General features: G+C 34.8%; 1 protein-coding gene across 4 annotated transcripts in view; it reads right to left on the bottom strand.

Annotated features, from left to right (window-relative positions):
• Positions 1 to 27,691, bottom strand: part of LOC131154320 (phytyl ester synthase 1, chloroplastic) — a 98,560-nt gene that overhangs the window by 40,564 nt on the left and 30,305 nt on the right. For all 4 annotated transcript variants that reach the window (XM_058107017.1, XM_058107018.1, XM_058107015.1 and 1 more), the window contains 2 exons: positions 18,467 to 18,573; positions 4,552 to 4,673 (listed from right to left, as the gene is read on the bottom strand). In XM_058107017.1, the coding sequence (XP_057963000.1) occupies positions 4,552 to 4,673; positions 18,467 to 18,573 (229 nt within the window). The remainder of the gene's footprint in view (positions 1 to 4,551; positions 4,674 to 18,466; positions 18,574 to 27,691) is intronic.

Genomic DNA, 27,691 nt, shown 5'->3' with positions numbered 1-27,691 from the left:
ACAGGGTGGAAAAGTTGTAAAATAGTATGCGTATCAAACATGTTTGTAAGATAATGTACATTAAACTAATTCAGTTAATGCAAATGAAATTCATAATTCATTTAAATATTATTTATTATACAAATATTGATAATTTGGACATGAATGGTTAAATAAATTATTACTATAAGTTTCTTTTTTCATATAATTTCAAAAGCACTTCTGGTAACCTTTTGTTTCAATAAAATAAATTAAAAGAGAAATTTCAGTTCACTCTTGAATCTCTTGTTTGAATTTCAACGAAATTTCATTGTGTAGTTAAAATTTCGACAAATTTCGCTAAAATTTCGAGATTCTATAAATTTCGGATGGTTCGTTGAGATTTCGACGGAAATTACGCAAGACGGAAATCGACTGCCATTTCGATTTCGAGGGTGACGGAAATTTCGACAATTTCGTGGAAATTTAAGACCATGGTTCCTATCACATGTGTCCCAATAGGGAATGGTTTTCTAATTATGAAGAAATAGATGGTGGGGTTGTTTTTATGGGAAATGATAATACTTGTAAAACAACTCGAATTGGATCAATACAGTTGAAATGTCAAGATGGAACTATTAAGACCTTGAATGATGTTAGGTATGTTCCAATCCTAAAGAAGAATCTGATTTCATTGCGTGCCTTAGAATCTAAAGCGTTCACTATCACTTTGAAAGATAGAACCTTAAAGATTAAATCAGGTGCACTAATGCTGATGAAAGGAACAAGGAAAAATAACTTGTATTATTCACAAGGTAGTACAGTTATTGGCTCAGCAGCTGTTGTTTCTAAAAAGATGCAGGTTCAAATACAACGAGATTACGGCATTTGCGATTAGCACATGCAGGAAAAAAATCTTTACAACAATTAACTAAGCAAGGTTTGTTAAAGGGTGCAAAGGTGTGCAAACTTGAATTTTGTGAGCATTGCATTCTGGGAAAACAAACTAGAGTGAAATTTGGCACTGCAATCCACCAGGCTGAAGGTATTTTAGACTACATCCATACAGATGTATGCGGGCCCACAAAAACGGCTTCGTTGGGTGGTATGCATTATTTTGTCACTTTTGTTGATGATTTTTCCAAAAGAGTTTGAGTGTATTCTATGAAGCATAAAAATGAAGTGTGTGATATTTTCCTTAAGTGGAAAAAACTAGTTAAAACTCAAACTGGCAGAAAGATTAAACGACTCAGATCAGATAATGGTGGTGAATACACGAGTGACCCATTTATGAAGGTATGTCAGGATGAAGGTATTACTCGACACTTCACAGTTCGAGATACAACACAATAGAATAGGGTGGCAGGGCGCATGAATCGGACTTTTCTGGAGAAAGTTCGATGTATGCTGTCTAATGCTGGGTTAGACAAAAGCATTTAGGCTAAAGCTGTTAGATATGCGTGTCATCTCATCAATCGTCTAGCATCATCTGCAATAGGGGGAAAAACACCCTATGAGGTATGGTCTGGAGAGTCTGCTAGTGATATGATTCTTTACATGTATTTGGTACTATGGCTTATTATCATGTTAAAGAATCTAAGTTGGATCCAAGAGTCAAGAAAGCAATATTCTTGGGGATAAATGCAGGTGTCAAAGGATACTGTCTTTGGTGTCTTCAGAAGAAAAAAAAATGATTTTAAGCAGAGATGCGACTTTTGATGAACTTGCCATGATGAAGAAAACAATATGCAAGGAGTCATGAGTTGAAGAGAAAACCAGTGGTACTCAACAATAGGTGGAGGTTGAGACAATTTTGGGGAACCCGATGAGAAATGATACTACACAAGGTAACTCTCCAGTTACAGTGCAGAATAGTGTACAAGAAGAGGAGATTTCAATTCGAGAATCTTCACAACAACAAGAATCAATTGTTTCTCAGAGACCAAGACGAGAAATTCGAAAACCTGCTCGATATACTGATATGGTGGCCTATGCACTTCTAGTTGTGGATGATAATGTTCCTTACACTTTCAAAGAAGCAATGAGGAACTTTGAATCAGACAAGTGGAAAAGAGCGATGGATGAAGAAATGCAGTCTCTTCATCGGAATCAGACTTGGGAGCTAACCCAGCTGCCCAAGGGTAAGAAAGCAATTGGTTGCAAAATGGGTTTACGTAAAGAAAGAAGGATTTCCAGATGCAAATAATGTTCGCTTCAAAGCTAGATTGCTAGCTAAGGGCTATGCATAAAGAGTAGCCATTGATTAAAATGAGGTATTTTCTCCAATTGTTAAACATTCTTCCATTTGAATTTGGTTGGCTTTGGTAGCACAATTTGATCTTGAACTAGTTCAGCTCGATGTAAAAACTGCATTTTTACATGGTGATTTGCAAGAGGAAATCTATATGATTCAGCCAGATGGATTTCAGGTTGCTAGAAAAGAAAATTGGGTATGTAAACTGGGTAAATCGTTGTATGGTTTAAAACAGTCTCCAAGACAGTGGTACAAACGATTTCATTAGTTTATGATGGGTCATAAGTACATCAGAAATAAACATAATCATTGTGTTTATTTTCGCAAACTACAAAATAGATCTTTTATATATTTACTCTTGTATGTTGATGATATGTTGATAGCTTCAAAGAATTGGGAAGAAATCAACAAGTCGAAAAGTCCGTTAAATCAAGAGTTTGAGATGAAAGATCTTGGTGAGGCAAAGAAGATACTTGGCATGGAGATTCGCAGAGACAGAATGAGAGGAAGAGTTAGTTTGTCTTAGAAACAGTATTTGAAGAAGGTAGTACAGAATTTTGGCATGTCTGAGCAGTCAAAACCAGTAAGCACTCCTCTTGCTCCTTATTTCAAACTTAGTGCGGCTTTATCTCGTAAATCGGATGAGGAACGTAAGTATATGTCACAGGTTCCTTATGCAAGTGTTGTTGGTAGTTTGATGTATGCAATGGTTTGTACTAAACCTGATATTTCACAAGCTGTTAGTATAGTGAGCAGGTATATGCATGATTCGGGTAAAGGACATTGGCAAGCTGTGAAAAGGATTTTGAGATATATTATGAATACGATTGATGTTGGTATAGTATTTGAGAAAAATAATAGTATTGATCAACGTTTTGTTAGATATGTGGATTCTAATTTTGCAAGTGATCTGGATAAACGTCGATTAACTACTGGATATATTTTTACATTTGCTAATGGTTCAGTGAGTTGGAGGTCTACCTTACAGTCTACCATTGCCTTGTCTACAACGGAAGCAGAGTACATGGCAGCTTCAGAGGCTATTAAGAAAGCTATTTGGTTGTGGGGTTTACTTGAAAATTTGGGAGTTGTTCAGAAGCATATTGTTGTGTTTTGTGATAGCCAAAGTGCTATTCATTTGGCAAAGAATAGACCATGCACGAACGAAGCACATCCACGTTCGGTTTCATTTTATGCGGGATATTATTGATGGAGGCAAGATACTTCTTCAAAAGATTGCTACAACTAAAAATCCCGCAGATATGTTGACCAAGATTGTGACAACAATCAAGTTCAAACATTGTTTTGACTTTATCAATATCCAACAAGTCTAAATATTTTTGGAAGGTGCTGATGATGTGGAAATACAGAAAGCCTTCTTGTTTTTGGTCCCTCATCGGTAGAATAGTTCCACATTAGTATAAAAAGTTGTTTTGAATTTTTTGTATTATTTGTCCCATATTGGAGAGAAGTGTTTTTTGAACTTGAGGTTGAAGCTATATAAAGAGCTCAACTCACCATTTGTAAAACATATCTCAAAGTTGTACTTTGTCAAGAAGTAGTGGATTGATCGTCGGTGCCCGAGGACGTAGGTAATCCTATACCGAATCTCATTAATTTCTTGTCTTGTTTTTTTTACTATTTTATTATTAGTTTCTACATTGCTTTAGTTTCTTATATATTCAATAGCAATAGTTGTAGTATTGGTGTTTGGCACAAGTGGAGTGTCCGGCACAACATCTAAAAGGCCACAAATATTCCATCCACTATGCCAAAAAATTAGATTATTTAGCCAGTGTCAAAAAATTAGAATCTTTAGCCACCTATTTTTAAGGCACAGAAGAGGTATTTTCTCTCACTCAATGCCCCTCCATTCTTTTCCCTCACACAGCCCAAAATAGTTATCAAAGAATATATAAATAAATAAAAGGCATATGATCATAATTTAATTGCAACCATTCAGTATAAAGACATAAAAATTGAATCCTGGAGTTGATGAAAAATAAGCTTAATAGAATTGTGGTTTTGACAGGAAAATAAAAATCAAATAAAGGTAGTGATGATGGTGGCGGCAGCGGCAACTAAATTCGATATAATCATGGGGTGACAGGAAATAAACTTCACAAAATAATAATAATGGCGATGGTGGCAGGGATTAGGGTTGGAGAATGTCAAAACAAGAAACAAGATGGACATCCATGCATTGCGAACATAACAATAAATAGTATCAAAGAAGGTAGACATGATGGGAGAAAATTGAACAGAACTTAAAAAGAGCAGAAATATGGACTATTCACACAAGATGAAAAATGAGCATTTAAGGTAGACAGAATTAAAACCTAGCCAGAACAAGTACTTCAGCTTTAACAGCATGGAGACGTGAATTAGCATAAGCAGCAGCTGATTTTAGGAGCTTTAGCTTCCAAAGAAGAGTCTCCTTCGGTATAATATTAGCCAAGCCCTGTCAAGGAAACAAAAAGAACTAAGACCCAGAATAACATCTTAGTAAGCTTCATCCCAACAATGGGCTCTCAACTGACAATTTTGGGGTTGAAAGAAAGAATTCAGATTTCAAAAGCAAGAAGAATCAACTTTAAATTGTAAGTATATTGAGTCTAAACACTACAAAGCCAACCATTCCAGAGTTAAAAACTGAGAAAGGAGCCATTATATAGTCCCTTAACCAAGGTCCCCTAATATATATTCAACTGAAAATCTAGAACACAGGATAAAATTCAGATTTCGAAGGCACCCAATATTAAGAATTTACAAACTATGCATTTGGGAGCTTGTAATTCAGACATTGGATTTGGATTAGTGCGGATTTGTACAAAGCATATAGTATAAAATTGTATTTTCTTCCAAATCCACACAAATTCATGTCGAAGTCTTGAAAAATCCATGCTTTCAAACACAATCTAAGAATATTTAAATGTGTAAAAGTAATGTACTGCTGTTGATTATGAATTTTTCTCCCATTGAACTTTCATGTGCACAATTACAAACTACATGTTAATCATGTTATATTGGCACCCTTGCAGGAAGCTGAACTCATAGCATACACATTCAGGATTGGTTATGGTGGCATGTGGCAGAGTCTTCTCTCCATGGACTAAAATTTCAATTTCACAAGAAATTTTAAGGGTCTCAGACTAGTAAATATTGATGAAAATTCTGATTTCGATTTAAACAAACAGCATTTATAACTTATAGTAAATAACTTATAGTAAATTGTAGAAATCATGGCTGAAACTTCAAAATATAAAGATATATCATATATGATCATGAATAATTTGGACCCAAGATAAAAAGCACCATAACTTGCTTGTTTTTTTCAGTTTTTAATTTTTTAAAAAATAGCATGCCTCTGTCCCCCACTCTCTCTCTCCAACAACAAGAGTTCCTTCACTTGCCACCTCTCATGCTTAAGCATTGTAGTGATTGTGCGGTTCTCCTCTCTAGGCCTTATCAAGAACATCCATTACTTGTGTATAGTGTAGGCTCTCTTTCTTTTCAAGAATCCCTCCACAGCAAACAGCGTAAATATTTTGTGCCCAACATTGTAAAATTAACAACTTAAATACAACTCATAATAATCAAGTGTTTGTATTTCACAGAATTTTACAATGTTAATGGCAATCTACTAACAAATAGGGATTCCCTTAAGCAATCAGACTTCCTTCCCCTGCCAACTCTCACGCTTATGCATTTTAAGGTTTGTGTGGTGCTCCTCTCCAGGCCCTCAAGAACATTCATTACTTATGTACAACATAGGGTCACCCCATTTTAAAGAATTCCCCTCTACAGAAAACAGCATAAATATTTTGTGCCCAACATTGTAAAAATGACAACTTGAATAAAATTCATATTAATCAAGTGTCTTTATTTCAAAAAGTTTATGATGTTAATGGCAATTTATGAACACAAACTGTATCTCTGGCATGGAAACCCTTTCAGATTATGGCACAAGTTAAAATAAGCTGTTTGGGAAATAGCTTTTATTAAAGAGAAATCATATAAACTTTATCAAGTGAGGATTCTATATGTTGTTAAAAAATCTTAAGACAACCCAAATAATTTACCCCCTATAAAATCGTTGAAGATATACCATTGTACACAATTAGTGCCGCAATAGTACCATATCCTTTTCTTTTTTCTTTTTTAGATAGAAAAATAAATTCATTATATAAAGACAGAATTTACAAGCAGGAGAGACGACAACTTATCAAAGTCTGATAATCCTCAGGAAACCAAAAAGAGAATTGCAAAAATAAACAATTACAAAAAACTTAAAACACCCTTAGAAGAGACTTCCAATTGTGCTATACTTCTAAAACACTCTTGAAATTCCCAAGGCCCATAAACCATAAAGAAGCCATAACAAAATCTTTTCCCACACCAACCAATACAGTAACTTCTTCCCTGCACATAAGCGCATAACATTCCTTCCACAAGCCCCAAAACACTGCAAATATAACAAAATTCCATTACGCAATTCTTTCCTTCTTCCTCCCAAGCCCCACAAGAGAAATTTCCAAAAACTCCTCCAGTGCTCTAGGACAAACCCAGCTTTCTTCAAAGTAACTGAATAACTTGTTCCAAACCTTCCATGCATAATCACAATGCAGGAAAAGGTGTGAAACAGACTCTGGACAATTAAAGCACAGCATACAAATATCAGGAAGGAGAGCCTTTAAAGGTCTCCTTCTTGTTTTTTCATCCCACATTGGTATAAAAAGTTGTTTTGAATTTTTTGTATTATTTGTCCCACATTGGAGAGAAGTGGTTTTTGGACTTGAGGTTGAAGCTATATAAAGAGCTCAACTCTCTACTCGTAAAATACACCTCAAAGTTGTACTTTGTCAAAAAGTAGTGGATTGATTGTCGGCGCCCAAGGACGTAGGTAATTCTATACTGAACCTCGTTAATTTCTTGTCTTGTTTTTTTTACTGTTTTATTATTAGTTTCCACATTGCTTTAGTTTCTATATATTCAACAGCAATAGTTGTAGTTTTGGTGTTTGGCACAAGTGGGGTGCCCGGCACAACAATTGGTATTTGAGCTAGGTTGAATAGTGTCGATACGGAGGTGTTCCTCTGTTAGGATCCTTGATTCCACGTTTGATGCCTAAGAAACACTTTGTCTAAGCAAGTGCTCAGAGACCATTGCGGCTCAATTGCTCCCTGGAGATCGGCCTGGTCAAAGTGGAATTTTATAGCATAAAACAGAGTAGAAACAATTGGTACGTACTATTCATCTTAGGCCTTTTGCTATGTTGGTTGCTATTGAATATATAGAAGATGGCAGAAACTAGTGCAACAGTAGAAGAAACTCTGTCCACACAAACTCCAACCCCTTCGGCTTTGACATCATCATCGAAGACGATAGCTAATGCTCGGTTTGAGGTGAAGAAATTTGATGGTACCAATAATTTTGGTGTAAAGACCCGAAAAATTAAAATGATTAAAATAATTAGAAAAAATAATAATAAATAAAATAATAAATGAACAGATAAAAAGAATAGTATGAAAAAAAAAATTAATAATAAAAAAATTAAATTAAATTAAATTAATTAATTAATTAATATTTAATTGAACTAATAAATTAACTAAACGATATTTAATTGAATTAATTAAATTAAGTAATTAACTAAATAATGTTAATCACTAGTTAAATTACATAACATAACATATTAATATAATATAATATATTATTATAATATATATATATATATATATATATAAGTTAAGTTAAAGTAAGTAAAAAAAAAATAGGAAGGATAAAAGGAAAATAAAGAAGCTTACCTGGGAAGACATGCGCCTCTCTTCAGCGCTTCTCAATCTCTCTCTCTGTAACTCTCTTAGACCGTCTCGCTCGTCTCCGTCTCCGCCTCTCTCTCTCTCCTCAATTCCGTCGGTCTAACAAGCGCCAATCGAGAAACGGAAGATGTCGCTAGATTCGTAACTCCGCCACCGACATTTCTACTAGAGCGGATTTATCGTAGGAGCGGCGTAGGCACCACTCCTGAGGAAAGGTATATTTCCTCTAAATCCTCAATTTTTCCTTATATCTTCAGCCAAATCAACGATTAGGCACCACCATGGGGTCCTAGTCATGATCATCGTCATTTTGTCGTAGGTAAACTTCCAATTGGGGCTTTCTAGGCTCCACTCCAAAGCAAGAGTGGATTTGGGAAATTTGGCAAACTGGTTATATTTGCGGGTATAACTATTTATTTGGGAATTATGATCCTAGGAAATATTTAAATAGTATTTTATTTAGGAATAATTTAATAGAACTAGGGTTGTTGAATCAGGGTACAGGTGAGTGCTGCAGGCATCTTTTTGGGGTCCCTGTTGGCGTAGTGCAAGAAATCAAGTAAGGGAAAAAATATATATTAAATCAGAATTTTTATGAATTTAATAAAAAAATAAATTGTGTTATATATACGTGTGTATGTTTCAGTATTGGTTCAAAATGTCAACCATTTGAATTATATTTTTCCGAATTTAGGGTTGTTTATTAGATATGTATACGCGAAAATGAACTAATGAAAGTGGGAAAATATTTTCAAGATAATTATATAAGAAATGTAAGGTATTTTTAGTATATAAACATTAAATGTTGGTTGGCTTATTTTACAGGCAGTGTGTGAATTTTATTGCTAAACTGTGTGGCATGAGATTCTGTGCAAATATATGTTAAATGTATGAGATACAGGTTAAGTAAGTAATGCATTGTGAATAAAACATAATATGGACTATGTTGCTTGTGTGTGTTAATGCAACCATGTAAACAGTTGAAAAATGCTGGGTAAACAGCTGAAAAATGTTGGGTAAAACAGCTGAAAAATGCTGGGTAAAACAGCTGAAAGATGCTTGGTAAATGTGTAACAGTTGAAAAATGTTGGATAAAACAGCTGAAATATACTGAGTAAATGTATGACAGCTGAAAAATGTTGAGTAAAACAGCTGAAAGATGCTGGGTAAAACAGCTGAAAGATGCTAGGTATGAAATGAAATGAAATGAAAAGGAAAATGAATGAAATGGAAATGAAATGTGAAATGTGAACAATGTAAAATGGGAAAGAGTCACTTAAAGTAAAATGAAGTGAAATGTTAAAATTATGAACATGAACATAGGTGAATGGTTGAACAATGACAGAAAGAATAATGTATTATAGTATTAGCAGTATTTATGCTAGTAGAACATGTTACGTTTGGGCGAGGCAAACTCTTCGCCCGAGGGCTTGCTGAGAAAGGCGAGTGCCCTAGTTGCATCAGGTGTAGCAGTAGGCTGCATAACATGCTAGGGTAGAGGGAAACTACTTGTATGGACGGGTAGATTTCCCTATTCTTGGGAGCCTTCGCCGGTAAACTTTTGTATGAACTGTGTGAGTACGAGATCAATCTAATACTTGAGGGTTATTTGAGTAAAGTGAGTACCCTGATATGCTTTAGCTGTGACCTTTGGGTTGCCTAGGTATCAGAGCAGAGGGGTGCTACTTGTATGGGTGGGTAATCACCCCTATCCTTGGGTAATCTCGTGGGTTAAATTTTGGCTTGTAATTGATTAGGTTCAGAAAATGATTTCAGAGTTATGGTAATGATTTGCAAATGTATTAAAATAATATTTATATATCTTATGTTGCCACACGCTGTTTTAATATGTATACTTCTTCCCTTACTGAGATGTGTCTCACCCAAATATGAATTCATCTTTTTCAGGATTTCCTCGAAATCGAGTTTTGAGAGCTCGAGGTTTTTATAGCATTATTGGAAAATAGAAAAAGAAAAGGGTATATTTCTAAGTTAATTTTGGGGAATATAAATATTTGTCTTTTATGTCTTTATGTTTTAAGGATGTTGAGGGATGAATGGTTGTGAAAATACTGAAACGATTATGAAATTATGTATTTATGAAAATGCAGATGATGGATGATTTGTTATGGATTATAGTTAGAATTAGTAAACTCTGGTATTATGTTATGAAGATTATGTTTATGTTTTCCGCTACGTATATATTGATTTATGGATTATCAGGGTTTTATCAGGTATAATGCGCCGAACCCGGTTTTAAGGGTTCGGGGCGTTACATTTGGTATGTGGCAATATGAGGTGATGGACATCTTGTATCAGCGAGAATTAGATATTGCTTTGGATGATAAACTAGTAGATATGGATGACAGAGATTGGGCAAAGATCAATCGTCAGGCATGTGGTACGATTCATCTGTGTCCCACTAAAAATCAGAAATATTGTGTTATGAGGGAAACATCTGCACAGACAATGTGGAAGACATTGGAAGATACATTTATGACCAAGAGTTTGGAAAATCGGCTCTATTTGAAAAAGAAATTGTTTCGCTTCCAGTATCAACCAGGCATTTCGATTAAAGACTATATAAATCCTTTCAATAAAATTTTGGCCAATTTGTGAAATTTGGATGAAAAGGTGAAAGATGAGGATAAAGTCATATTGTTACTGAATTCTCTCCTTGACGATTATGAACATCTGACTACCAAATTACTTATGATGGTGTTTGTATTGCATTGATTAGTACTGAATGCAGAAAGAATGATCAAAGGGTCCATAAGGAAACAACAAAAACACTAACAATAAGGGGACGTTCTTAGAGTCGTATGCCTGGAAGGAGGAGTAAATCTCACAGAAGGAGTAAATCTCGTGGGAGACCTGCTAACGATGAATGCGCCTTCTGTCGTGAGAGAAGGCATTGGAAGAAAGATTGCCCTGAATTACAGTAGAAGAATAAGGGCAAAGCTCATTCTAATGTCAATATAACCAATGATGATGGAAGTGAGTCAGATTTTTCTCTTGTTGGAACATCTTCGTCACATTATTTTGGTGAGTGGATTTTGGATTCTAGTTGTTCCTATCACATGTGTCCTAATAGGGAATGGTTTTCTAATTTTGAAGAATTATATGGTGGGGTTGTTTTTATGGGAAATGATAATACTTGAAAAACAACTGGAATTGGATCAATACAGTTGAATTGTCAAGATGGAACTATTAAGACCTTGACTAATGTTAGGTATGTTCCAATCCTAAAAAGAATCTGATTTCATTGGGTGCCTTAGAATCTAAAGGGTTCACTATCATTTTGAAAGATGGAACCTTAAAGATTAAATCAGGTGCATTGATGATGATGAAAGGAATAATGAAAAATAACTAGTATTATTTACAAGGTAGTACAATTATGGGCTCACCAGCTGTTGTTTATGAGAAAGATGCACGTTCATATACAACCAAGTTATGGCATATGCAATTAACACATGCAGGGGAAAAATCTTTGCAACAATTAGCTAAGCGAGGTTTGTTAAAGGGTGTAAAGGTGTGCAAACTTGAATTTTGTGAGCATTGCATTTTGGGAAAACAAACTAGAGTGAAATTTCGCACTGCAATCCACCAAACTGTAGGTATTTTAGACTACATCCATACAGATGAATAAGGGCCCACAAAAACGGCTTTGTTGGGCGGTATGCATTATTTTGTAACTTTGTTGATCATTTTTCCAGAAGAGTTTGGGTGTATTCTATGAAGCATAAAAATGAAGTGTGTGATATTTTCCTTAAGTGGAAAAAATTAGTTTAAACTCAAACTGACAGAAAGGTTAAACGGCTCAGATCAGATAATGGTGGTGAGTACACGAGTGACCCGTTTATAAAGGTATGTCAGGATGAAGGTATTGCTCGACACTTCACAGTTCGAAATACACCACAACAGAATGGGGTGATAGAGCGCATGAATCGGACATTGCTGGAGAAAGTTCGATGTATGTTGTGTAATGTTGGGTTAGACAAAAGGTTTTGGACTGAGGCTGTTAGATATGTGTGTCATCTCATCAATCGTCTACCATCATCTGCAATAGGGGGAAAAACACCCTATGAGGTACGGTCTGAAAAGCCTAGCAGTTATTATGATTTTTTACATGTATTTGGTACTATGGTCTATTATCATGTTAAAGAATCTAAGTTGGAACCAAGAGCTAAGAAACCAATATTCTTGGGGATAAGTGCAGAAGTCAAAGGATACCGTCTTTGGTATCTAGAGATGAAAAATATGATTTTAAGCGGGGATGTGACTTTTGTTGAACTTGCGATAATGAAGAAAACAATACGAAAAGAGTCACGAGTTGAAGAAAAGACTAGTGGTACTCAACAACAGGTGGAGGTTGAGACAATTTTGGGTAACCCAGTGAGAAATGAAACTACACAAGGTAACTCTCCAGTTACAGTAGGGAATAGTGTACAAGAAGAGGAGATTTAAATTCGAAAATCTTCACAGCAACAAGAATTAATTGTTTCTCAGAGGTCAAGACGAGAAATTTGAAAACCTGCTCGGTATACTAATATGGTGGCCTATGCACTTCCAGTTGTGGACGATAATGTTCCTTACACTTTTAAAGAAGCAATGAGGAACTCTGAATCAGACAAGTGGAAAAGAGCGATGGATGAAGAAATGCAATATCTTCATCAAAATCAGACTTGGGAGCTAGCCCAGCTGCCCAAGGGTAAGAAAGCAATTGGTTGCAAATGGGTTTATGTAAAGAAAGAAGGATTTCCATATGCAAATAATGTTCACTTCAAAGCTAGATTGGTAGCTAAGGGCTATGCATAGAGGGAAGGCATTGATTATAATGAGGTATTTTGTCCAGTTGTTAAACATTCTTCCATTCGAATTTGGTTGGCTTTGGTAGCACAATTTGATCTTGAACTAATTCAGCTCGATGTAAAAACTACATTTTTACATGGTGATTTGGAAGAGGAAATCTATATGACTCGGCCAGATGGATTTCAGGTTGCTGGAAAAGAAAATTGGGTATGTAAACTGGGTAAATCGTTGTATGGTTTAAAGCAGTCTCCAAGACAGCGGTACAAACAATTTCATCAGTTTATGATGGATCATAAGTACATCAGAAATAAACATAATCATTGTGTTTATTTTCGCAAACTACAAAATGAATCTTTTATATATTTACTCTTGTATGTTGATGATATGTTGATAGCTTCAAAGAATAAGGACAAATCAACAAGTTGAAAAGTCAGTTAAATCAAGAGTTTGAGATGAACGATCTTGGTGAGGCAAAGAAGATACTTGGCATGTAGATTCGCAAAGACAGAATGAGAGGAAGAGTTAGTTTGTATCAGAAACAGTATTTGAATAAGGTAGTACAGAGTTTTGGCATGTCTAAGCAGTCAAAACTAGTAAGCACTCCTCTTGCTCCTCATTTCAAACTTAGTGCGGCTTTATCTTGTAAATCAGATGAGGAACGTAAGTATATGTCACAGGTTCCTTACGCAAGTGTTGTTGGTAGTCTGATGTATGCAATGGTTTGTATTAGACCTGATATTTCACAAGCTGTTAGTATGGTGAACAGGCATATGCATGATCCGAGTAAAGGACATTGGCAAGCTGTGAAAATGATTTTGAGATATATTATGAATACAATTGATGTTGGTATAGTATTTGAGAAAAATAATACTATTGATCAACGTGTTGTTGGATATGTGGATTCTGATTTTGCAAGTGATTTGGATAAACGTTTATCGACTACTGGATATATTTTTACATTTGCTAATGGTCCAGTTAGTTGGAGGTCTACCTTACAGTGTACCATTGCCTTGTCTACAACAAAAACAGAGTACATAGCAACTTCAGAGGCTATTAAGGAAGCTATTTGGTTGTGGGATTTACTTGAAAATTTGGGAGTTGTTCAGAAGCACATTGTTGTGTTCTGTGATAGCCAGAGTGCTATTCATTTGGCAAAGAACCAAGTCTACCATGCACGAACGAAGCACATCGACGTTCGGTTTCATTTTATACGGGATATTATTGATGGAGGCAAGATACTTCTTCAGAAGATTGCTACAACTGAAAATCCCACAGATATGTTGACCAAGATTGTGACAACAATCAAGTTCAAATTTTTTTTTTTGACTTGATAAATATCCTGCAAGTCTAAATATTTTTGGGAGGCGCCGATGATGTGAAACTCCAGAAAATGTTGGTGACTAAAAAATTTGTTAAATTTATCGTCAAGGTGGAGATTTGTGATTTTTTTGTCCCACATTGGTATAAAAAGTTGGTTTTGAATTTTTTGTATTATTTGTCCCACATTGGAGAGAAGTGTTTTTTGGAGTTCGAGGTTGAAATATATAAAGAGCTCAACTCTCCATTTGTAAAATACACCTCAAAGTTGTACTTTATCAAGAAGTAGTGGATTGATAGTTGGCGCCCAAGGACATAGGTAATTCTATACCGAATCTCGTTAATTTCTTGTCTTGTTCTTTTTACTGTTTTATTATTAGTTTCTACATTGCTTTAGTTTCTTATATATTCTATAGAAATAGTTGTAGTATTGATGTTTGGCACAAGTGGGGTGCCCAGCATAACACTCCTCATCTGAAACAAGTCATTAGTATTTATCCTATCAAGCACAATCAACCAAAGAAACGCTTTGATTTTAGGGGGAACTTTGACCTTCCATAGAGGAAAATAGGAATTTGTCGAAACCAAGAACTCAAACAAAGATTTAAAAAATAGACTCCCAAAGAATCCAAGAACCAATATCGTCTATCATTTTCAGAGGATACCCTACAATTATTCAACTTTATTAGTAAAGAAGATAACTCAATAGTTTCCACATCATTCAAGACTCTCCAGAAATGGAAATCCCAGGTGCAACATATACTTTTTTAATCAACAAAGAATATTATTAAACAAAAAAAAAGGCACAACCTGTTAAAGCTTGATATACATTATTGGACGACAACTTAAGAGTTTAAGCTTTTAGGTAATGTGGTAATCTAACATGGTATCAGAGCTGGTTACCAGGAGGTCTTGGGTTCTAATCTTGTTGCCCACATTTATTGTGTATTGTTTAAAAACTACTTTATTTCCTATAATGGGTGTTATCCATTGTGTGCTTATCCCTCCATGTGCTGTCGGGCTGCACATGTAGGGGAGTGTTAAATCTTGATATACATTGCTGGTCCACAAGCTAACAGCTTAAGCTTTTAAAAAAGTGGTAATCTAACACAACCAAAGAAAAGGAAAAAAAACAGACAAGAGGAGGGCGAGGAATCCTCCAAGAAAAAAAAAAAAAAGAGAAACAAAGAGAGAAAAGAACTATAGTCTGTATTACAACTCTAATAAAGAAAACTACCCAAATCTCTCCGCAAGTCTGCTAAAGAAACATTTCTAAAAAAAGCCATGAGCAGCAGACATGCTGCTAGGAAAACCATTCTAATCCAAACCGTGTAGAAATATGAACCCCTTTAAAAATTCTTGCATTCCTCTAATCAAATGCACCAAACAATAGCAAGAAACATGCATCGAAGAGCTTTCATCTTTTTCCCCCTATCAAACTTTGTAAAAATAACAAGACATAAACCATCCGAAGGAGTGGCCCAAAGCTCTCGAAGAACACCAAACAATCAATTAAAAAGCGACCAAGCAGAAGGAAATGTAAGAAAATAATTTCACACTTCTCTTCACACCTGAAACGAATGACATAAATGGCAGATGACAAAGATTTATTTGGTCTCTGCTTGTCAAGCACATTACTAGTACTGATTTTATTAAGGATCAGAGTCCAAGTCAATGACTTAATTTTTTAGGAAACTTTGCTTTCCAGATTAAAGAATGCAGTAAAGGGAATAACACAAGGATCATGAATTAAATAAGAGGAAAAGGACTTGCATGAAAATTCCCAAAAGGATCAAGTAACCAAATTCTTCTTTCCCTCCCCTAACATTATAAAACGAGAGCACATTCAACAAAAGGACTCGTTCATCCATGATCCATGTCCCTCTCATTAAGGTTTCTTAAAAAATGAAAAACCCAAAACAAGCTAACCTCATGCAAAAAAAAGGAAATCTGAGATCAGGCCCTAGTTACCTGGAATGCAGTGCATTTTGGGCCGTGTTATGAGTGCAGGTACAGGACTGTGGTATGCAGTACGCTACTTAAGAGGTGCATGGTTCTGGGGCAGGTAAGCTTAGTGGGACACCATCCCGGATCATGGTACGCTTGAACCACTTATTTGAGTTAGTCAGTACACAATGCTGGGTCGTGGTACATTTTTCAATTGTTTACTTAGGATGGAATATAGAATATGGAAAAACGTAATTCCATATAGTTCATAGCTCATACATAACCAAAGTTATGAGAACTGGAGCACCTCCCTTAGATTTTATAATTAAAAAAAAAAATCACTTTATTGTCTCAACACTTAAAAAAAAATTAATTGGAGAGGATAATGTACAGCCAAAATTGAAATCTATTTTTCTAATATTAACATAGTAAAATATAAAGATTATTGTGAATAATTTTCATATTTAAGAAAAAAACTGCATTTTATTTTTTTTCCTTTTGCAAAGGAGAGCCTAGCGCAACAGTAAAGTTGCTGCTATGTGACCTCAAGGCCATGGGTTCGAGATATGGAAATAGCCTCTTGTGAAAAGGCAAGGTAAGGCTGCATACTATAGACTCATCATGGTCCACCCCTTCCCTGGACCCAACATACGCAAGAGTTTTGTGCACCAAGCTGCCCTTTTATTTTATTGTATTTTATTTTTTGCAAAATTTCAATGAGAAAAATAGAGCTTCAGTACTATTATTATGTTTTTTCTAATATCAATGTAGTAAAATTTAAAAATTATTAGTAATTTTCATATAAAAAAAAAATTGCAATTTTTATTTTTGCAAAATTTTTATGAGAGAAATATAGCTTCAGTGCTATTATTCTTGTTAATTAAACTGGTAAATTATTTATTTATTTTACTGTAAATTAATGAATTAATTTTTTTTTTTTTACAAAATTGTTGAACTCTTTAAATAAAAAAGTTAATGTAAAAAAATTAAATTTATAATTAGAGGTTGTACTCAAATAAAATTACCATCCAGCTTTGTGGCAGCAGGAAGCCCTCTTCTATTTCACATTGCTGGCTTCATGCCACACAAAACCCCCTTTTCTCTTTCCATGGCAAGCTTGACAGCGGGAAATATCTGAATATTTTCACATGAATCCTTATTTGAAAATGGTTAACAAATCTAGTTTGCCATTTTTCAATCTGGGACACCGTTGACCACCAATCAGCATGTGCATGTGGACTGCAGTTCTAGGGTTTTTTTTTTTCTTTTTCCCCCGCCGGGGGGGGGGGGGGGGGTGGTGGTGTAAACTGCAACCCAAGTAACTATGCGTTGGACATAAATCATAAAGGTCGATAAATGAAGCAAGTGAGGGACAAACAAGCCAAAGTGGCCTCCCCAATCCAAATATCTTCCTAAAACTGAAATATCTGCCCATTATCAACATTGTAACAAACTTTGGGGCTGAAAAGATGATAAATCTGGACCCGTTCAATCCCCTAGAAATCCTCTCACAAACCCAGGCCCAAAAAGATGACACATAAGGATTACAGCCTAAGGAAACTCCTGAATAAGTAATAGGCCAACTCAAAACTACAAACCCCTTTTTCCTAGCTAACGAAGAAAGAAAACTCAATTCTACACCAATTCCCATAACACCACTCTTGGAAAGTTCAACTTTCAAAACCTGAAACTTTTATCAAAGAAAACCTGTAAAACAGTATTAAAATTAGAGAAACTGCTAACATCATCCAAACGAAAAATGATGGTATCATCAGAAAACTGTAAATGTGAGATAGATAAATCCTCATGTCCCACCACAAACCATTCCACCAGTTCTCTAGCAACTCCTCTCTCAATCTATCGACTCAACACATTGGGCAGCAGCAGAATATACTATCTGTATCCGTTTGTCCAAGGCAATTCTTCCTAAAAGCAACATGGCAATATGAAATAAAATCTCTCTCCAGCAATAACTGTTTTAATATCTTTCCATTTGTTTCTTGGTCTTAAAGCTACCAAAAATGACATAGAAGCAACCAAAATCCGGTTTCAAGCTTATCTTACAAATAGATAATTCAGCTAACCTTTGGAGAGAATCCAGGAAAAACTATAAACAAGCTATAAGCGCACATGTTCCTTTTTCTTTTTGAGAATTTAGTATCCTCACTCTGATTGTACATTCTACTTCTTAACATATCTTATATTCGTTATCACAAAAAAAAAACAAAAACAACAAGCATACATATAAACAAAAGAAAATAACAAAAAAACAAAACAAAAGTTCCACCCTGCATAAAAAATACATGCTTGCATGTATACATATATAATTTGGAAAGGCAAAATAGAGAATATTTCTCACAGAAAGGCGTGGTAGCAAAGCTGTGAGGTTGCCAGACAATTGCTCTAGTACTAGTGCAGGAGGAAACCTAGTTTCAATATTGACCATTGCCAACTTCAGTGGATCACCTGTTATAAAAGCAAACAACAGAAAATAATCACATCCAATTGCAATCGTGAAACAGCTGTTCTTGATCCACATGTATAGAAACAAATTAACTATACATTATGACAGCTACTTTTTAAGACACATTGCAAAACAAAGTTGAAGACATCGTATATGCTGTTTAAAAAAACCATCAAGCTCACTAAGAGTATAAGACATAGCTTGGTATTGGTACTCATGGTTTTAAATAGCAAGTGGGTAGCATAGTACGGGTGTAGCGGAAAGCGAGAGTAGTGAATGTTACATATGGGGAAGCGGGTGTAACAGATGTGAATTTTCTCAACGACACACAATCTTATGTACATGGGTTTATCAGCATGTTTTAAGCTCTCAACCCTCCTTAAAAAGATTTTTTGTGCATTTTGAATCCTTTTGCTCAACTTATTAATGTTTTTTTAGTAAGTGAAATAAATTTTATATTTGTTTTAAACTGCTATTGATAGAAAAAGTACATATTCTTTTCACTTTTTAATCATGTGTGACAAATTAATTAATTAAATAAAATACATTACACACTCCAATGACTCCATTAATCAATTCAGCACTTATGACATCAAAGAAAACAATAAATTAAACAAGTTCTATTATCTTTTTTTAAAAGAATAAAAATGTAATAAATTTAGATGAACGAGTGATATTGTACATCTATAACCTAAGCTTTAAAATCAAACTATATAACTTTATAAATTTATCAATAAATAAATAAAATATTAACAACTTGAAAACACGACAAAACCAGAAAGAAAAGAAGGTTGAAGTTGAAAAATATGGAAAAAGAATATTAAATTACTAATATTATCAAAATAATTTTTTTTTAACAAAATAGTGTTCATACCAAATTGTAAATTAATGGATCTCTTGTGAATATTAATAAAAATAAATAATTTTTGCAACATCATCATCCTCATTAAAATCTTATATCCAGCCCCTCTTCTCATGGCTTATCAATAATGACTTATGAAAGGGAAAAATAAAAAATGAAAAGAAAAAGTAAAAATAAAAAATACTTCTCTCTATAACAATCCTGTAGTAGTTATGGCTCTAAATTTTCTTTCCACCATTTTAGAGTGTGGCATAGTATCGAGAAACCAAAAAACCATTACACAATGGTCACAACCACTATTTAAATCATGTGGGTGTTCATTACTAAGATTATAAGCCACAGCTCGATATTCTGCTTTGGCACTAGATCTCACTACACTAGGTAACAAGATTACCATCCACAAACATACAGTATCTAATAGACCTTTCATGCTGGAGCCAGCCCAATCTGCATTACAGTACCCCACAATCTCATATAGATTATATTACATTTATATACCAAGCATTAGCCAAGAGAGCTCTTGAGATACTGAAAAATCCTACAAATGACATTCTGGTGCAGCTGTTTGGGATTCTCCATTAATTAATTCACCCTTCCCACAGAAAATGAAAGTCAAGTCTAGTGATAGTTAAGTAGATAACTTGCCAAAACTAATTACATATACGAAGCTTGGTCTTCAAAATCCAGTCCAACATCCTTAAACATATTCACATTGGGATCTAGAGGAGTATCAACCAAGTTTAACATAGCAAGCCCAAGGTATATCTTGTCCAACCACACTTAAGGAGACTACTTAGATCATAAATAGTCTCAGGCAGCCTCACCTTACCACTCTCCACGCAACATACCTTTGAGATTGCTCCACATACATCTGTACTAATAAATCCCTATACAAGAAGTCATTATCCACATCGAACTAGTACAAGGACCAAACAAAACTAATTACAAACAAATCAATAAATAAATTTAAAAAAAAATTAATGAGCAACAAGAGAAAATGTCTCACAATAATCAATACCATATGTTCGAGCATAATCCTTGGCATCCAATCAAGTCTTAAGTCATTCCATAGAATCGATAAAGATATTTGATGGTGTAGATCCAATGACGCTTAACCAACTCCTTACTATGTCCATTAAGGAGTCAAGTCATTCATTTCTATATCAATTGCATGCTACAACCTAGAGTTAGGAAGCATTCCAATATGTGAGGAAGGGATAAAAACATAGCAAATAACAAGGCAAAAGAATGCAAAGTAATGGAAGGTGAAGAACTTAAGCATAATGAGCACTAGGATGAGTAATTAAGCATTGTTGAGTAAAAGTTCAGTGAGCAATTGGAAAATCCTAGTCTGGTTCAAACGCCAGAGGTCTGACTGATAAATACAGAAAAGGTAGTTGCATTGTGGTAGAGATGTCTGCACTTGCATTCCAACATTCATAAAACCCTAATTGTTACTGTACCTCAGTAAATAATAGACTACGAAAAGGAGTTGACATTTTCCCAAGGAATAAGAGTAGGAACAAGAGGACAAACACACGAAGGGGAACCAAAAATCATTCACAGGGTCAAATCTAAGAGGAGTGAAGACCCAGCACTAGAGAAACCCTAAAAAAGGTGAAATCAGCACTGACATAATTCCTGCGAATGCGGGGATCATAATATCTATATCCTTTTTGAGTTCCCCAAAATACTAAAGATCATTTCGAACAAATTCAAGTTCATTATCAATAAAAAAGATTTTGAATACCAATGCCCAACTGAGTTTATATTTCCTGATAAAATTGACCGAATAAATGAAGAAAGTCAGACCTATCATAACAAAAAGTTCCAAGGCATATATAAAAATCCATCCACAAAGGAAACAAAATATTGATGATAGTCAAATTTTTTACTCTAGAAAAAACCCAAATATCTGAATGAATTGTTGGGGAAGAGGTGGGTTATGGAGGTGATGTCCAAAACACAATGACCCAAAAATAAACCTTCCCCATGTCCAATCAACACTAAGTCAAATAATTAATTATCCAAAAATAGAAATACATAACAACAAAACACATAAAATCAGCCACACAATCACAAAAAGAACACCAAAATTTACGTGGAAAACCCTTCGGTGTGAAGGGAAAAACCACGGGACCGAAGTCCACTTCCAATCTTCCACTATTACAAAATAGTAGGTTACAATAGGTCTTCCCTAGTTAAAACTAGAGGCATACATCAATGAAAATCATCAAGAATCACAAATTTTTGGCATAGAAAAATAATATGAGCCATCACCATCAAGGTGGAATCAAACTTGAATAAGAAATGGAGAGGTCTCACCCAAAACAGGGGATTCAGTACAAGCCATGAAACCAAATTTACAAAGCTCCAAATGGCAATCAGACCGATCAGAATGAATAAGGATGAGTCATGAACAACTTATCAAAATTTTAGCTCAATCGGACGAGAAATAAACATCCGATTGTCAAGATCAAGTTCACTGTGCAGGCACCTTCAATCCTGAAATTTCAGCAAACTATTTTCTTCTCTCCCTCACTCTTTCTTGGCTGTCCCAAGGGTGCACAAAGCTCTCTTTTTCTTCAGCAATAGATTCCCAAAAAAAGTGTTTATTTACTACTCAAAAGATGACCCACCATCTTCCAAAGAAAGTCACACTCAAATAATAAAGAACCACCCCATTCCAAGACAACAAGAGGGATATCACTAAGCACAAAGACTCTTCACTTCCACTTGGACATGAATTTCACTTGGGCATTGACCAAGACTTCCAAGATAATCATTCATACATGTAGGCCAACCTCCACATAAAAGGGAAACCCAACAAATCTCCCCCTCTTGACTATGTGGAGGAGTTCACCATAACGGAAATCATGCAACATGTTTTATGTTTTTCCCTTAATAGGGATTTTGTCATCATGTCTAAACCATTGTCATCAGTATGAATCTTTCCAATTTTTGACAAGTCAGAATCTAATGCATCTCTAATCCCATGATATTTCACATCAATATGTTTCGATCAAGAATGAAAAGTGTGATTCTTACAAAGATGAATCGCACTCTGACTATCACAATATAGCATATACCTCTCTTGCTTGAAGCCAAGCTCCAGCAAGAATGCATCAACAATTACCCTCCTACCCTCAATGCAACTTCATTTTTAGTCAATACCTAAACAACATTTTCCTCTCAAACTTTTTCAACAGCTTTGTCCATTAATTGAAAATGAAATTATCAATTTAATCCTTAATGTTACTATTATGGTGTTACCTAATTAAGAATACACAAGTCTATAAAAATATTTGCATAGACAATCAAAATTAGAAAATTATCCGAAATAATATTTAACAGTTTGGCTAGGCACCTCTAAGGCATCTGAATTACGAAACATGGTACCTCTGTTGGAGTAAACTAATATATATATATAATGTACTTTCTAGTTAGTCCTGTTAACCATCAAACATGGTTAAACCTCTCTCCTTCCATATGTCAGCAAAAGATGATATGTAGCCCTTCATATCCTGATGCTCTTGCTCCAAAAGAACTTCAAACACCTCATTAGGTGTTGGGTCTTTCACCCCCTTTCCAACCTCTATAGCAAACATCAAACACAAGTTGCATAAATGGAGAGTCAGCTACATTTGCTGGGATAGAATTATGAATTTGGAATTTTCCCACTACCTTTCCTAATGTACTCCTTAAACCTTTCGTGAGTCTAATGTTTTTTTTTTTTTTTTTTTTTTTTGCACTCTTGCTTCTCTCTAGAATATGATCCATTGCCCTTAATCTAGCTTTAGGAGCATCAGATTGTTCCATTGTCGCCGACTACCTCCAGCTTCCTAGACACTATGTAACTGAGCTCTACATGAACCACTAGCATCACCACTGCCATAGCGACCCCCTCCTCATAAATAATACAACCCCCCTCCAACTAGTTATTGCCATAAATCTTTGTCTCTTAAAATCTATCTTCCACTATTCCAGTGATCGTCTATTTTCCTACTGGGAAAATTCTAATTCTTTCTTATTCTAAATCTTCTTCATCGCCCAAATTCTCAAAATCACCTAATTTGAGCTTCTAAATCTTTTTTTACTTTTTTTGTTTCTCTCACATCTTCTAGGCATATTGTTGTAAGTGTTTCATCAATTGTTCTCTTACCTACATGATTACATTTGGATATCCAGCCACTTGACCTTTTAATATGCCAAAGTGTTGTTTCAAGAATGCAATAACTCCTTTAATGGTCTTCCTACACAGAACATGTCTGCTACCCTCACTGGAGTAGTAAAATGTCAACTAATGCCCCCACTATACTAGGTAGCTCCTCATTTCCTTTCTTGTCATATGACATCTTGATCGGTAATTTCTACACAATACACATAATAAGTACAAAGTTATGGTCCTCATGGATGATATAACATAATTAGTAAATAGTACTTACATAACAAAGTCACAGGTTCGAGGCATGGAAACAGCCTCTTGCAAAATTGCAAGGTAAGGCTGCGTACTATAGACCCATTGGAGTCCACCCCTTACCCGGATCCTGCATGCGCAGGAGCTTTGTGCATCGAGCTGCCCTTTTTTTTTTTAAAGTACTTACATAGCAAGTTAAACAATAACACTAATTACTAGTTATTAACAAATAAGTAAATTATCATTATTACTTAAATAGTTAAATCATGATAAATAAATACAAAGTTACTTACTAAATAGTTAATACTAACTCTATAGTAGATAAGTAGAATTAGATTTAGTTACTAAATCCTTACTAAATAAATAGTAATACTACTATAATTTTAGATCTTCTATGCAAAAAATCTAATCTTCGTAAAAAATAAAAATAAAAAGTTCTACGTCACTACTTATGGTATTTCTTAGCGAGTTTAAAAATTAGATCTATAAATAAGATTTATAAATTAAAAAAAAATCAAATAAATAGATCTTCTAGACTACTTGTGATATTTCTTAGCTTGCGTAAATAAAAACAACACAAGATCTTCAATAATTAATGTGATATTTATTTAGCTTGGTAGCTTTGCTTAAATAAAAAAGGGTGAGAAAAAAAAAGAAAAACCATACCAAAGGCCCCCAACTGCCCAAGTCTGCCACAATCTTCAAAGTTTAGCTTGAAAAAAAAAAAATACTGAATAAGAAAAGCCAAGTTGTCGAAGAGAGGATCCGAGATTTCAAGCTCAAGTCCTCAACAATCCTCAAAATTTCTTCCTTGATGAAAATTGAAGTTAATAACTTGAATTCGAAGTGGAATCAACCAAAATCTTCCTAAAACAAGAAGAAATTGGCAGAAAATTGCACGAAAAGTAAGGAAAACCGAAGGATGTTCTTCCCTTTGAAATTCAAACACCAAATCGAAGGAAAATTTGTGTTCTACATGCCTATAATCAGTAGATCAAGGCTAGATGACTATAGGAGAGGAAGAACAAAGTGAAATCAAAAGAAACGTGAGAGAAATGGGAAAGAAATGGGACAATAGAAGTTCAAGCAGCATCACGGTGCCTAACGGTCTATTACGGTTCGTAACACAACTTTAGTAGCCATTACGACTATGAATTTCATCCTCGCCGCATTAATGGTCTCTATCAGATTGGGAGGCTTTAGTTTCTGTAATGCAACAGCCGCTACACTACGTAACGGCCATTATTTAAAACCATGGTGGATAACCCTCCTACAGTGGTTGATATGCATAGGATTGTGAGGTTTGATGCTCGGCTGGTGGTGATTGCGGCACTTAGGTTTAGGTCTCAAAACCATGCTCTAGTACCATGTTAGGGGTGATTACATGGTTTTAAATAACAACCATTACGCGACGCCGGCAGGGCCGGCTCTTCATTAAGGCTATTGAGGTACTTGCCTAAGGCCCTAAAAATTTTGGGGCCCCCAAATTTTTTTTTTTAATATAATAATGTTAACATTATTTATAGCTACTAGCTACCATGTCAATACCCCTGCACACAATAAAGCTTATGCGCCTATATGTATATATAGATTATAGACCCGCGCATGACCTCTCTCTCCAGCCCCTGGGATTTAATTTAACTATTCATTTCTCAATTCAGTACCCCATCCCCATGCATGCATTCACCATTCCCCATCTCTATTAGTTTCATGGAATTCACGTGTTTGGTGGGTAGAGTGCACATGCAGTGCAATTAAAATTACTTGATGTACCTAGAAAAATTAATTTTAAATAAAAATAAAAATTAAACAAAATATTAAGGGCCTCAATTAAATCATTCAGCTAGGGCCCCATATTGGGAAGAGCCGCTCCTGCGCAACGGCCATGAATTTCCTATTCCCCACGCATTTCTCTTGATTTATGCAACAATCTCCCTCTCCCAGTAGTTATCTAGCCTTGAACTACAAATCCAAGGCCTCCAAAACACAAATTTTACCTTTGATTTGGTGTTTGAACTTCAAGGAGAAGAACATCATTCGGTTTCCCCTACTTTTCTTGCAATTTCCAGCCAATTTCTTCTTGTTGTAAAAAAATTTTTTGTTGATTTCACTTGGGGGTTCAAATTCTTAAATCGAAATTTCATAACAATGAAGATATTTTGAGTATTTTTTAGGGCTTGGGCTTGAAATCTTGAATCCTCTCTTTCACAGCTTGACTCTTCTTGTTTGGATGTGTTTTTGTTATTCTCTCTTTTCTACTATTATTTAAGCTGAACTTTGAAGATTGTTAGGGACTTGGCTATGGCTATGGCTATAACATGGTGACATCATTTGTAGGAGACACATCCTCCTGGTCATTATGGATTACAAGATATACCTGAAAATATGAGTTTTTTATTCCTCCTCAATACCAACTTTTGCAACCTAGGAGGAATTACTAACCGGTGCATCCACCTCCATTGCCTCAGAATTAGTCTATCTCATGCATATTGTCATAGACCTTATCCTAGTTGGTCCAGGAGTCTTTTTCCTAGTCACTATCCAAAGCTAGCCCTAGCATCAACTGATGGATATGGATTTGAATATGACTCAAGTTCAAGATACGATCAAGGAGGAGATTATCCACCTCCTATATCAGTTGGATATTCACCACTAGCATATTATTAGAACTTGAGTTTATATAGTTATGCATTTCCAATAAGGTGGGTAGATGATTCCTGGACCGAATCTCAAACCCAAGGTGACACTAGAGATGAAGACTACGAACAGCCTCCACATCATTCTTTTCGGTGGTGACCAACATTGTAGATGTACAAAAATTACAAAAAGAGAAAAAAAAAATTGAAACAGAGAACCGGACCGAAACCAATCCATTTACATTTTGATTCAATTTTTTCTTTTTGATTTTTAATCTTTTTAAAACTCGCTTTTTGATTTTGGTTTCAGTTTTATAAGTAAACGGAACTGAAAAACCAAAACACATGTATTATTTAAATTTTATACATCAAATATTCTATTTTATAGGCTTTTTACCATTTCTTTTCAATTCTATAAGTATTTATAATTATTAAATAAAAATTAGTTAATTTTAGTTTTATATATTAAATAAATCTTCTATTTTAAAATTATTGTTCTTTAATTATCCATTTCTTTTCAAACAAAAGTTACAAATGCATTGTGGTGGACAATTTTTTGTGGGAAAGGGGGTTTATATAGCAACAAGGAGACCCAAGAAGATTTCCTCTTCCGATGTGGGAATAGGAATTGGGAAGTTGAACTGTTACCTTTCGAACATTAGGTTAAACACCAAACCAAACTAGTAAATCGCAATAACCATTTAGGGAAACCCGATGGTGTCAGTTTGGTGTCAGTTTGCAACTATGAGAAACTGATTTTTTCAGTTTGGTTTTCGATTTAGCCGAAAATCGAATCAAAGTGAACTGATTACACACCTAATTATTAAGTTCATGTATTGATACTAATGATTAATGAATTTTATGTGTATGAATAATTGCATAGTGACTCATTTTATGTCTCTAATTGGCTCTCAATTTCATCACCTTTCTTATTTTTTTTACTTTTAAGTAGTGATAATTATAATATATATATATATATATATATGACTTTTTTTGTAAAAAAGACACTAAAATTAATAGAAAAATCATGTTGCCTATTAAAGTGTTTGTAGGTGGAATAAAAGCAATCAAAATTCATTAAAAATCATTTACTAAAAATGCCATGCTTATTATTTAATTTTGGCATGGTTGTGCATCCATAAAAAGAATTCATGGCCACTATGATTGCTTCCCTTATGTAACGTCCACTTCTCCCTCGTCCCTCG

The sequence above is a fragment of the Malania oleifera genome, chromosome 4 (genome assembly GCF_029873635.1).
Source record: "Malania oleifera isolate guangnan ecotype guangnan chromosome 4, ASM2987363v1, whole genome shotgun sequence".
NCBI classification, from domain to species: Eukaryota; Viridiplantae; Streptophyta; class Magnoliopsida; order Santalales; family Ximeniaceae; genus Malania; species Malania oleifera.
The sequence above is the reverse complement of the archived record's forward strand: the minus strand, read 5'-3'. Positions and strand labels throughout refer to the sequence as shown.